The sequence below is a fragment of the Molothrus ater genome, chromosome 12 (assembly GCF_012460135.2).
Source record: "Molothrus ater isolate BHLD 08-10-18 breed brown headed cowbird chromosome 12, BPBGC_Mater_1.1, whole genome shotgun sequence".
Taxonomy (NCBI): domain Eukaryota; kingdom Metazoa; phylum Chordata; class Aves; order Passeriformes; family Icteridae; genus Molothrus; species Molothrus ater.
This window is the reverse complement of record NC_050489.2, coordinates 13,414,703-13,428,671: the sequence shown is the minus strand read 5'-3', so window position 1 is coordinate 13,428,671 and position 13,969 is coordinate 13,414,703. Positions and strand designations below refer to the sequence as shown.

At 42.0% G+C, this 13,969-nt stretch overlaps 1 protein-coding gene across 1 annotated transcript in view; it reads right to left on the bottom strand.

Annotated features, from left to right (window-relative positions):
- The window catches only part of GLG1 (golgi glycoprotein 1), an 81,366-nt gene that overhangs the window by 16,540 nt on the left and 50,857 nt on the right, over positions 1-13,969 (bottom strand). The window contains exons 6-11 of the mRNA XM_036390108.2: positions 13,568-13,639; positions 11,209-11,392; positions 9,228-9,442; positions 3,721-3,842; positions 2,978-3,079; positions 940-1,093 (exon numbers count right to left, since the gene is read on the bottom strand). Of these exons, the coding sequence (XP_036246001.1) occupies positions 940-1,093; positions 2,978-3,079; positions 3,721-3,842; positions 9,228-9,442; positions 11,209-11,392; positions 13,568-13,639 (849 nt within the window). The remainder of the gene's footprint in view (positions 1-939; positions 1,094-2,977; positions 3,080-3,720; positions 3,843-9,227; positions 9,443-11,208; positions 11,393-13,567; positions 13,640-13,969) is intronic.

Below are 13,969 nucleotides of genomic sequence, written 5' to 3'. Positions count from 1 at the left end.
TATTTGCAGGGTGGCTATTGATTTCTTTGGTCAGCACTAATATAAAATGGAATGAAAAAGTCTCAACTCAGCAGACTAAAAAACTGCATTAAAAAAAATTATTCCTAAAAGAGATGCTTTCAATCAATACTTGACCTCTGTTACAAAAGACCTTCTAAATCAAGCTGTGGAAATTAATTTTTAAACCGGACCATTGTGTAAACCCATCAACTCCTAGGGACTGTGTACACTACCATGCCAAAAGAAATGGAACTGAGTACCCAGGTGCTTTCATCTGAGTGCCCTGCTAAAGGCACGAGAGGGCAGCAAACTTGAAAAGAGCAGCTCTCAACCACAAATGTGATTATGGTGGATCTCCAGACTGCAGGGCAGCAAGTCAGATCCCCACTGTTGTCTTCAAAGACAGCATAAGCACATTTACCAGTACAGCATGCTCCAAAGAACTGGAAGGATGCATTATATCAATAGGAAGAACTACATGGAATATAATCTGAAGCTGGGCAAAAATCAAAACTTAAGTAGAAACAGCCAAGGAAAACTGATCTTGAAAGTCCTTTTTGCATAAAACCAGTTTTGCATCTATGCTGGCTGTCTTCAAGGAATCACATTCCTCTCTGGAAAAACATGAGGGAGGACTTGTACTGGGTTTGAACAGAAATGTAAGTTGGTGTCAGCACACAGTTCTCCCCATGGGCCTGTGACACAGGTCAGTCATCCTGCTGGGCCTACTCTACCTCACCAGAACAACCACCCAGACCTTCAGGGCACCCTTGAGGAGGAGCTGGGCACCCAAAGCAGTGCAACCACCACCTACAGTAAATGATTTAAAGTTGCTTGTCTGAGTTCTGGCAGTTTTAGCATTGCATGTCAAACTTCCAAACACGTGTGCAACCCTTCTACCACAGATCAACAAGCAACAAGGTGTCCATGAGCACTCACCCTCCTTCCCTGCTCCTCTGTGCGATATGCATGCCTGTACAAGCAGGAGAAAACAGCCCCTGGAGGCATCAGCTCACTGGTCTCATTCCAGCCATGGGTATGGCAGAGGCGGGAGGCATCCCCCTGACACTTGCGGTAAAGGACTGTGTCCAATCTGCAAACAAAGGAGTTATCACTGGCACTTCACTCAAACGTGGAATGGTTTTCATATCCAAAATACTCAGGAGGCAAAAAATCCACTTGCAGTCTCAGGCACCACCAGGACACCACGCAGCAGCAGTGCCTGACCAACTGAACCGACAGGTGGCCTCAACTCAATTTGGAATCAACTCCCCAAGTAACACCAAAATATTTAATTACAGATCAAATTTTCAACACTTCCTGAAGCACCTCCCATTTTCTTCTGCAGTATGCCAGCCAAATGCTGACACATGAGAAAAGAAATCATCTCTTTGATGCCCTGAAGCAGCAGAAAGGCAGGTACATACCACATTTTGCTTGGTAATATCTTCCACTTTGTACTGCTGCCATTCTGAAACACCATTTCCATAAAAATCTGAGTTGGATTGATTCTGTCTGCCCTGGATTTGAGCCAACTGCAAACTCAGTGCCCCCTGCTTTGCATATAAGTACAGATCTCTTAAGATGAAGCCTAATTACATGAAAGCTAAGTGAGATATTGCTAGCCTTCCAAAATGGAAATTTTGTATTTATAAAACACTACAGGAAAAAAAAAATCAAGTGATTTCAGTGGACACAATGATATAGATAACAATAAAGGTATCAACAAAACCCCTTCTACTCTGTGCATCTGTCTGAGGCACACAGTCAGTGCAACAGATTCATAAGCCAGTTCTGGGGAACGGTGGTTAAACAAAGATAAGCAAATTCTGCCCAGCCTGCATTATGAATTAGAATTATTCTTACTCCCAGGAAAATGCAAATAATCAGTCTTCCTTCTTCCAATCATTTAAGTTTGACTCAAACAATTAATTACCTGCTAGATACAGTACAGGCAGGAGACCAGTAATGAAGACAAACGGGGGGGGGGGGGGGGGGGGAAATTAAGTATTCTTGTCTACCTATGGAGATAATTATTCAGATGACTAAATGAACAGCCAAAAAGCCTTAAACTCCCTGCTCCATAAAGCCCCATCTTTAAAAGCAGAAGGTTCACAGAGCACATCAGTTTTCAGCTACTGGCAATGCTGTCCATAAATACATGACTTGCTCTGAGTCAAGATTTTCTCAACGTTTGATTTGAACACTCCTTGCAGTAATCAAAGCCCAGGACTTCTTGCCTTACACTCTTTGTGGCCACTGAGAACAATTACTCAATTTCTTGCAGCAACTCCATTTAATGTACTCTATTTCTTCACCTCTCAATCTTCCTTAGAAGACAAGCCAAACACTTATTCTTTCCTCACTGGTCATGTTTATCAAATTTATTCTCTCCTCATCCTAACCAACACTGACACAAGGGGCTTTGTATGTATTTAAAACAAAGTACTGCCATCTCTGGATGAGAAAGATGGAAAAGTAGTGCTCTGAAGGGTATTACATCTACAGGCTGTAATCACACTTAGAGAATTTGAAAAAAATGCAGAAATGGAGGCAGGAAGCTTCTCACACAGTGAGTCTTTGTTATACTGAAAAACTTTGTTTCCTTAAGTTCTGTATTGTAGCACTTGGAGTAGATACAACTGGCTGCCACCTGCAGAGAAAGTGACCTTCCTATTCAATAGTGTCAGACAGAACTCTTTAATTAAAGATGCAACAAATTTAGAGCTCAAACTTGAGAACTTTTTAAGGCTGCATCACTTCTAAAAAAGTACCTGATTTAAGTGGCATCACACGTTTTCTAAGCAGCTTTTGCTTTTAGTGTTCTACACAAGCATTAACACCCTACTGACCTGGCATACTTGAAAGTCCTCTTCTGAACAACCACAAGCTCTACTGTTTTACAAGGACCTGCTAATGCATACAAACACTTAATACAAACATCAAGTGAAGATAAATCCTGTTTCACAGCACTCACTTCCAGTCACGAGATATAAAATACTGGAGCTCCAGGAGCCTATGCTCACAGTCTTCTACCATTTTCTCAGTATACAAGTGCTCCATCAGGCAAGACAGAATCCTGCAAACAAGAAAAAGTCAGGCCACAGACTGTTAAAATCATGCTGAGCTTCCCTATAACAGCTGGTGTTCCCACATCAGTCATCCAATGACCCAGAGATAAGATGTTGAAACTCAGTGAAGATCTTTCTCTTCCTTCAAAAAGATTACGTCTAAAACAAATGTATATCAGATTTGTATTTGTTATGTTCCATTGTTTTAGTTATCTCAGCAAGTCTGATATACAACAAAATCATAAGGAGTATTCAATCGAAAATCTGGCCCAGGGGAGAATACATTATCAGACCTGAAGACAAAGGAGACACACATCTCTGCAGTATGGGTTTGCTTATCTGGCCTTTCAGGTTTCTCACTTTGTGATACTGCTTGAGACTTACATGGTTAGAGAAATTAGCACATCAAATGTTACAAACTTAAGTCTAAGTGCCTGTGAAAGCTACATCCTTCACCAGTGCCAAACCAGTCCTATAAAAACACTGGCCTGCTTGTACAGCAAGAATGGAGACATCCCAGTGCAGCTCTGTATGACTGGTCTGGAGTAACTAGTCTGGATAGGTTTTAGTGTCTCTACTGGTCAGCCACACAACCTTCATGGACGCCCAACAGGAAAAAAAGCCCCAGTTCTGACTGAGAGGCACCTACATGGGGTCTCCAGAGCGTATGTGCTTGCAGGCTGTCTGTATCACCGACTCGCAGGCCTCGTTCAGCGCGCGGTCGATGCGGTAATCGGCACCGGGGTCCGTCTCCTGAATCAGGGTTTGAAGCTGAAGAAAGGAATTGTGGACAGGAAAACAAATGTTAAAGACATAAATGAGACTACTTACAATCTCTCAGTGTGGTAATTCTGTGCCAGTAACAACACCATGATGTATGAACTCTGCAGTGTTTTATTTTAAGAGCTTGTGCTGCCAACCCCAGCACTGCTGGACCCTAATTATCATTATGAAGTAGCCCAGGAACATTGTATGAGACCAGTTACACACTGAAGGTCAGCCATGAACTTGGACTGCTTACATACCAATTTACAGAACAGAACAGATAAAATTTGATTTGCCTACTGTATTTTTGATCTGTCTTAAGCTTTGACAGTAGCCTCATTCTGTAAGGCTGAAAATACCAAATGCACAATTTTTTTGTATTTTCATGAATACTATTTACAACTGAAACCTGAATCAATGTCTTAAGATAGTGTGCCTATCTACAAAGTATAAACCAGTTTTTTAATTGCCTGGAGAGGACAAAAAGTTTTATGGACATACAGGATAAAATGTCCTGTTCTGATGTTCCATGAAGTAACATTTCCTGAGGGATGCCTGCTCAAGGTTTTGGAAGTCAGGGGCTGTAGTACGCATTTTTTAGTGTGTGTGTGTGTCTAAAGTATAAAATAAATCCAGGACACCATGTTTTAACTACTCAGGAGAAGTCATAGTGTAAGTGAAAGATGAAAACAAAATATTCCAAAGATTTAGAGACGAGGTGTGCCAACCCAAAGCTGATATCTCAGCATTCCCTATATGACTTCTAAATACTTTCAGCTGTCATAGGTAAATACAGTATGAACAGTTCTATCAAGTTTTTTCTTCTTGTGAAACAAGTATTCTGACAAAAGCTGCAGAAAAACAATTCTCTTATTAATAAGGAAACATCACTTAGCATGTTTAGCACTATGTTACAAAATCAAATGTGGACATAGTCCATACCATCTGAACATTAATTTGGGAAGTGTCTGCTGGGCCAGGGGAAGAGAATTTGGGTAAATCTCAGTTTTGGGACAAGGGTAGCTTCTGGACCTTAACTCAGCCAAGGATCCCCATGCCCTACTTCATTTTCCATCAAGCCGTGGGTTTCCAAAGACTGATGGAAGGCAGATTGGTATCATCATTTGGCAGGCAAACATTTTCAGCTGACAAATTTGAAGGGGGGGAAAAAAAAGAGAGGTTGTTGAGAAGGCAACTGCACACCAGCATCAAATGGTCTATATGCTCTTAACATCTTGACACTCAGTTAATTATTTTTGTCACTGGCCCTTAGCCCAACTAAATCAAAAGCACAGTTACAATCTTATCCCCCACCTTTCAAAGTCTGCACCTAAACACCACCCAGGAAACTCTCAGGGGCAAAGCCCTAACATCACAAAACACAGGCAAGAAAAAAAGCATCAGAGAACTGGAGAAAATACAAGCTAGCTCTATTTATCCAATAGGAAACTGGCAGTCATGAGGAGAGACCACAGATTGCCTGGGAGGAACACAGGACTTCCTGCAACTTGCTCTTAACTATGCCCAGCCTCAGCTTCTAAGGGATGCAGGCAGCTGAGAAGAGCACTATTTATCAAAAATTCTTGGGATATTTTCATTTAAAAATAATAATAAAAAAGAAGCATTTTATACATCTCTGACAGTGGTCAAACAGAACCTGAAGGTCAAACCTTAAGATGATGTGTTCTTTACAAACTTTATGAGAGTCACTGCAAGAGGAAGAAGAATACTATGGTTTTGCTGGTGCAGAAACTCACACAGCCTGCATGGATGGGGAATACTCTGTGTGTGTAAACTTCTGGGATTATTTCAAGTAAGGTGACTTACATAGCAGAAAGATGAGTGAATAGAATCTCAAACCCAACACTTTCTTACACACAGAGATAAAATAAAATGCCCAGAGCATTATGCAGGCAGGATTCTTTCTCAGCTTTCAGTTAATTGGTATTTTTGTTGCTATCAAGTGGAAGAGGCCAAAGCACACCAGGTACAACAGCTCAGAAGAACTGAAGCACCTCCTTATCCCTCCACCCTGTTTTGGGCACTACTGCAGAATTCCTGACCTTAATTCTCAACCATATGTATGAGGTGCAGCACCAAGCCAGCTGCCCTGACTGCAGGGAAGAAGGAATAATTTGGCACCAGGGATAGAAGTGAAGGTTGTATAGGATTTTTCCTCCCTCACACAACAAACCCTCAGAGCTGAAAAGTAGCTGGATAAACTTTACAATGCTCTGAACTTTTATCCTGGGCATGGAACTAAATTTACAATGAATTACCAATTTAACAGCTTAGAAGTTGGAAGCAAGAAATATATGCCCTTTAAGCAGGGATTGGAGTTTTATACACTCAAAGGTCTGAACCGAAAAAACTCCAAAGGTAAGACCAGGGCAACATAGAAGCCACATATTTGAAAAACAATTTATCAACAGCTCTAATATAAAATATTGCTTCCATCAAGCAACACCAGAGATGCTAGACCCTGCCTGTACAGCTGCAGACCTTTGAAGGGCTGATGCTCACAATTAAGTGACACTATCTCCTATCTGATGACTTACACCACAGCACACACACCCTCCCTGTGGGCAGGATCCTTTATGAGGCTCAGCACACACCCGGGGCCCTCTTTCTAACTTAGAAACTTGAGAACTTACAGAATGCCATTGCTCCTCTACCATTCACAGAGCTTTGGCATTTTGGCAAGCTCACTACTCAAACTAAGACTAAACCCCCACACAGCTCTGACATTTGGGTCTAGATGTGCTTCCTGCACAACAGCAGTTAGGTGTGAGCACAGACTCCCACATGCAAGATCACTCTGGCTGAGGTGTCTCACAAGAAATGGAACTTCTCAAATTAAAATACTGGGGTTTGAGAATGTCTAACAGTGCATTTTTTTCAAAACTTTAAATACAAATAATCACTCATAAGGCACCTGCAGAAAAAGGTACTAGCCAATGCTCCTGCAGGAAAATGAAATGGAGGTTCTTTGGTTGTGTTTTGTTGTTTTAGGATTCTTTGTATTGTTTCTGGCAGATGGGCTAATGTCTTCCTTTCATAGGACAAGCAGAATCAGAGCAAACCTTCACAGACAGGACAGGAAGTAAAACCAGATCCAAAATAGAAGTTTCCCCTTCCAATTGCCTCTGGCAAACTTTCTAGGCAGGTGTGTCTGGTCATAGAGCTTCTACAAGGAAGAATTTCATGATAACACCTGTTGCTTTGAGTTAGCCAAGAAATCAAGGTGCTGTATTAGCATTAGCTAATGATACTACTAAAAGCACAAGGATGTGAGTTTTTGACTCTATAGAAAAGACAACATCTGGAGATGGACCCCAAGCACTGCAGCAAGCTCTGCTGGGAGCACCCCAGAGCACCTATGCTGCTTTCTTCTCTTTCTGCAAATGAAAATGTAGGGGCACCACAGACAACTGCTCCACCATCAAGAGCCACAGCAAACCACACACCAAAGGTGCTCTCTAGTTACCCAAAAAGAACTGAAATGGCCCCAGCTGACTCTGAAGGATGGATCTCTAACTTCCCTTCTTCAGGGATTGCCATATGGGCCAACCTCATGTGACAAGCAGTTGAAGCCTCCAGCCCAAATTGCACAGTATCTGTTAGAGTTTCACACAATATTCTCTTCCTTGCAAAGATAATTTATCTACCTTTAAAGGTAAAAGCAAAAAGCTCATTCTAACACATTAAGTCAAAACACAACAAAGCCATTGACAGCTGAGCAACCTTTACCATTCAAATACAAAAATTAAGAACAATAAATTATTTAGTATTTCAGAAGTTGTAGGCAGCTATATAGTAGTACTGTGTCAGTCTTCAGAAACTCAGAACATTGGAATGTTTATCCTGTTCTTGCAATCATCTATTTCCTCCTTCCCATAAAAATCCAGACAAGCTAAATGAAGGTATAAAATCAACATTTAATTTGCTTTCTCCTGTCCTTTTCCCAGAGAACAAACACATTTAACATGAAGGGGACTCATGGACAATCCTATTTATTATTGCATCAACTTACTGTAAAAAAATAAAACAGCAGCTTAAGTATAAGAGAACTAAAACACCTCCAAACTTGCCCTAAACTTCAAAGATATTTTTCTCTGAAAGTTTGAAATCCCGTATCACTTTTGGGGTCATCCTGTTTTGATTAATGACTTGTTCTGAATATGCATGTCATGACCTAGAAATTATTTCCAATATTAACTGATCTTATGAATATTTCCAAATAATGAAATTCTGAAGCAGCAGTTTCGATTTCCTATTTAAACAGAAACAAATATTCAGTTTTCCACACAAAGGCTGCAAAGCTTAAGTCATGCACTACAGATCCCTGCAGGAATGACTCAAACTGTACAGCTGCTGCACCAGTACACCTGGTTTTTATGCAGAAATAAGCTTCATCACAAAAGCACCCTGTGACTTACAAAAATTTAACAGCTATCAATTTATCTTTGATAATACACACCATCTAGCATCATTTGAAGCTTAAGTTTTAAGCTACATTTAAAACAAAAATGTACAGAATAGTGGCTTTGTTTATTAAAAGAAGTCAAGAGCACACATCTCCCCAAATTCCAACATTAGCACTAACACTCCCTTGCCATTTTTATCATTGATGTCACTTTTTTGGGCTCATGGATCATTAAAACCAAAACCAAGCATTAAGTACAAAAATGTAACTTCATATTAAAAAAGCACTATTCAGTTTGAACAAAAATGAAATTGTTTTCAATTTAAAGAAATGATAAGCAGGATGTGTTTGGACCAAAATGGAGTTAAAAAAAGGCAAAAGGAAATATGCTATTTTACAGAGGTAGTTTGGAGGAAAATGGCATTTCCTTCAGTGGCTGCAAGTACATCAACACACAGCAGTCTGCTGTACCTCCCTGTCCCCAAAGTTCCATTTCCATCAATAAAGCTGAATGAAATAGCAAAAGTAAAACTGAAAGGGAAGGTGCTTTGAAAGGTTTTGTGCATTTCCAAGGACAGGGCACAGGGGGGAAAGGGAAGGAGAGGGAGAAACGGGAAGGACAAGGAATGTTTTAGAACTATAAACGGCAAGTTTCCCTACACCTTGCACCCAGGAGAGAATTCCATTACTTCAAAGCTGGTGGAGAAGAACTACAGAAGATCCAATAAAAAGCCTAGGGCACAACAATCCAAAATTTTTTTTTGAGGGGGAAAACCACCACCCTTACCCTTGCTACACACCAAGCTCACAGCAGGGCAATTACGCAACTGCTTCCAGCACTCAGTGGCACCCAGCAGAGCCGGGCTGACTTCAGCAGAACCTCCATCACAAGGCAAAACCTTGACAGAAATCAGTGCTTTTACCAACTGAGCAAACTGAGAGTGAAGTGCTAAGAAGCTCCTTACTGCCTGCTGACAGTTGAGGCCCACGTTGCCCTTCTCACCACGGACGACCTTCATGAGGCAGTGCAGGGTGCGGCCCTTGCGGTGCAGCCCCGAGCAGTGGTGCTCGATCTCCCCGCGGCAGCTCAGGATGATTTCGGGGCTCAGGGAGAAATCTTCCATCAGCATGCGCCGGTAATCCAGCATCTCACCCTGGCACTCACTGCTCACCTGTCGACCTGAGCAAGAGAAGATGATGTGATTTAGTAGCAATGCTTAGCAGAGCCCTCCTCAGCAGACCTGTGCTACCAGCAGGGACATGTCCACGCTCTGAACACCACCAGACTAAGAGAAAGGTGCTGGAGCATTCGTGCTGGGGAATAAACCAGTGGTTGTGGTAGCTCCTGTCTTTTAAACAATCCTGTAAAATAGAGCCAGTCCATGGATTTAACACAGGTTTTTAAAAAATGAATGCCTGAAAGATTAGGAGAATCTGATTTTGAATTTAACATTACACGAGTGGCTTATGAAGAACAGCTGAAAGCACTCATGGATCTGCAGTTTTGTAGCACAAGTCAGCTTTTCCCCACATGCTCAAGGGTTCCTTTTTTCACAGAAGTCACCTTTGGTAGGCTCACGAGCTTGGTATGTAACTGGGAGAGGAATTTGTTTGGACAGCAGGTTAAACATTTTCTCCAATGAAAAGGTTCTCTAGGGCAATAGTGCATAAATGCTCAGGAAGACAAAACTCAGACTTAAAAAAGAGTGTATATGGAGTGTCCAACAAACCACTGCAGCTGCACAGGAATATTGCTGTAGTAAATGCTTAGATCTGCTATGAGCTTTCCTGCAGTGCCCATCACAACCTATTTATATGTGCACAACATCTCATGGAACAGAGGACACCCCAACAGGGGCTGCCAGGTGCTGTAACACATGTACATGGTGCTGTGTGGAATAATTAGTGTTCCTCCTGGGCTATGCCTCATGCATGAGACACAGCAGAACCTGTTCCACCATGAAATTGAATGGCTGAACAGCAGTTTTCTGCATGCAATTCAGGAAACCACCTGCCCTACTGCAGGGAGAAGTGGGGAAAAAAAAAAAACCAAACAAAAACCGAACACCCCAAACCACAACTTTTCTACAAACAGGGCACACCATTTCCACATCAGTCAGAAGCAATGAGTTATCCAAACTCACAAATGCAGAGTGCTTATGGAATTACGGCAGCCTTCTCATCCCATGCCAGAGGCACTGCAGCATGCAGCCCTGCTGCTCACTCTGAAACCACCCAGCAGAATGCCAGGAGGGAAAACAAGCAGTTCTAGAGGAACAAACAGTGCAGATCTAGAGGATGTAACACATTGTTTCATATTATGGCAATTTCAGAGAACCTTTAGCATGGTCCAGCTGCACTGAGCCTTCTAATGCCTTTGGAGACAGCAGCTGATGTTAGGACACCTCCAGCTTACGTTAACTTAAATGATCAAAAATAATATTCTCACACTTACCTTTTTTCTATATAGGGAAAAACCAGAGTCAGAGAAATTAAGGCATTTACTCAAGCTACTGAACGGCAAGAAAAGACATTATTTACAACAGGCAGGGGACTTAGTATCCCTGGTTTTCCCTGAGTGAGGATAAACAGGTTCTCTATTCTGTGTTTTAACCTTGTAGCATATTTAATGCTTACTACACAATGGAGGAAAAGAGCTGCTTGAATTCACAGTGAATAGAAGGATTTGCAACTACACATCAGCAGTCCAAGTGGGATTTGCTATTTTGCATTTTAAACTTCTTGTCTGCACAAAAGGAGTCAGTGGCAGAGGGGGTTACTCAGCTATTCTGATCATCAAAACAACAGCAATGAAAGCACCATGATGAGGAAATTTGCCTTGGAAACAAAGTTTGGAAAGAGGAGAAGGGAACTGTAAATACACATCAAAGCTGAAGGTCCCTGAATTTAAAATCAAGGTCCCAGCAAGTCTTGAACTGCACTTACCTCTGTGCACAGCAGACTCTAAGCACATGAGCAGGTAGGAGAGCCGGGCCTCCCGCGAGCGGGGCAGGTTCTCCACGTTGCAGCGGTATTTCTTCAGGTCGCTCTTACAGGACTTGGCCAGCGAGTAACTGACCTTGTAGTCCTGGGCAATGAGCTTCTGGCGGGTGGTCAGCGCATCACGGCACTGCAGGAAACACATTGGGGTGGTGAATGAGCTTCTGTGCTGGGGGTAGAGAGCTGAACCTGCTGCTGGCAAGTTTTCAAGGTGCATCTCAAAACAACCGACATTTTTAAATTCATGAATTTCAGCTGGACTGCAGCTAAATTTCATTTGTCTCATAGAAACCACACAGTTAACAATGCACACCGAGGTCAAGAGATCGGGGGTTTCAAAGGGAGCAGCTCTCTGCAGAGCAGTTCTCAGAACTGCACATTCATCCAGCTTTTTCTGAAGAGCGTGACTCATTCGTGGTAACTAGGAGCAGTTGCTGACATTTATCCCAGCTGTGGTACATGCTCACCCCATGCCCTCAAGAAATAACTTTTTCCAATTGCATTTACAAAATAACGCGTTTCTTGGATTTATTCCGCGACGCGCTGAGCAGATGATAGCAGATAAAAGTCTAACTGTGGGAATTTCCAGCCATTTTCCACAACTGATGATGTTCATGAGGATGCACTGTGGCCAAACCTGAACCCAGCAGCTGCAAGAACAACCCTCTAAATTTCAACCAAAAAAGGACCTGTAAAAACACTGCTACATTTCATAGCTTTTGGTTTAAATTATGTGAAAATTAAATCTGAGGGCAGCAGATAACTCAGAATAGCTCAAGCAAATTTGTCCATTCCCAGCCCACTTGAAAGGAAGGAAAACAGTGAATATGTGGAGTAGGGGAAAGAGGGAGCAATCTTGGCACAAGGAACAGGAAAGTCCTAGAACCCGTTCCCCACTTTCTTACATCACGTTTTTGACTTTGCCCCCTTCTTCCCACACCTACTTGAGGACCTGGAAAGCCCTACTCCAAGATATTCCCACTCCATCTTTCATCCTCCTATGCAGTCCCAGACCCTGGGAGTGGACAAATTTCCAGCTCTGGATACAGGGAGATACAGGCTTGCAGATAGCTCATCACCTGAAGCAGGGAAAGGCTGGATACCGCCCAGGAGCCAGTTTTGGATGACCAAAGCAAGCCACCCACCAGCAGCTATTGCTGGCTACATGTGTGTGCAGCAGCTGGCAAGGAGGGACTCTTTGCTGGGTAACAGCTTCTACAAAACCAGTGACTTTGCAGATGGTCCAACCTTGGCAGCTACAAGAGTGAGAACTACATTTAGTGCTCCTTCTGCTCTGCAAACTGCGTCCTCAGAGCATCCACCCCTCCCTCTCTCTCTATGAAGTCATCTGCTGCAGCTCAGTGTAACCTCTCTGCATCTTACATTCATACCTCAGTCAGCTGATCATGGAAAACACCCTTCACAAACTACCAGTGTCCCTGTATAACTAAACAGAGCTTAAGCAACAGCAGCAGTTCATTTCAGTAACACACTGCTACAAAATGGAGCTTTGTTTAAAGCCCTCAGAGATCACTTGTTCAGATTTGAATTTGTTAATTGGAACCAAGCTGTCAGACAGCTAATGCAATTAACAAAAAAGAAATTAGTCTGATCCCTTCAGCACTCTGAGTCAGGCTCCTTCAGCAGACCTCTTTGAGGAGATCTTTACAGATACTCATCTTCACATCCTTCCCTACAGATTACAATTCATATAATCCCAGACACTATGATGCTGCTTCCAAAATTACTGAAGGCACTGCTGCCTTAACAAAGCACCTACACCAATACAACCTTTTCAGAACTAGCTTTCTAGAACAACTTTTTTTTGCTGTTGTTGAAAACCACATCTTCAAGAAAACCAGAAGGAAAACTTCTGTTCAGTCACTGAACCGTGCATCCTTCCCACACAGAATGTGATGCTTGAAAACAGCCTCAACAACACAAGTGAAAGAAACTCAGCTTCCTTTTGTTTTTAATCTGTACAATTAGAACACCATTTATCCAAGGCTTACCCCAGCATGCTGTGACTGCTACTTTAAACAGTCAATCACAATGCTACCACTTGAGCTCCATGTCTTGCCTCTCCAAATTACCCACCCAAAAGCTTTGATTTATTTAAATCCTTTACTTGAAAGACTGAAACTTGAAACACAAAAATATCAAAGTAAAAGCATTTGTTAAACTAGCTGATTATCTGGCTAGGAAGATGACATTTTCCTTAACACTGGAAAAGAATAATGCAGCCTGGACTGAGGAGTGATCTGATGATTTCCACAATAAGGATTTGTCTCACCAGGATACTTACCTTTTCACTCATTGATTCTTCAAACTTGTGATTAAAGAGGCACTTGTATACTCGGCCTTCCCCAGCCTGAGTCTGTGAAACAGAACAGTAACAGTTACCCTTAAAGATAATACTTGTAATATTTGACAAGCAGGCTAAACTACACCTGAGGAGATTTTTTTTAAACTAGTAATATATTCGAGTTAATATTTCAAATGACAGCAATAGTTTCTATGCAATAGAAAATCCTTTAAATTTATTGCATAAAAATAATCTGGTAATGTTCATCACCCTTTCAGTGTAACAATTCTCAGCTAATACAAGTTAGCTGAGACTGAACAATGCAGCTCATGCTAGGCATAAAAAGTGCTGCAGGTACGGTCAGGCCAGGCTTTGTGCAACAGCTCACAGCTGTAGAAAGGA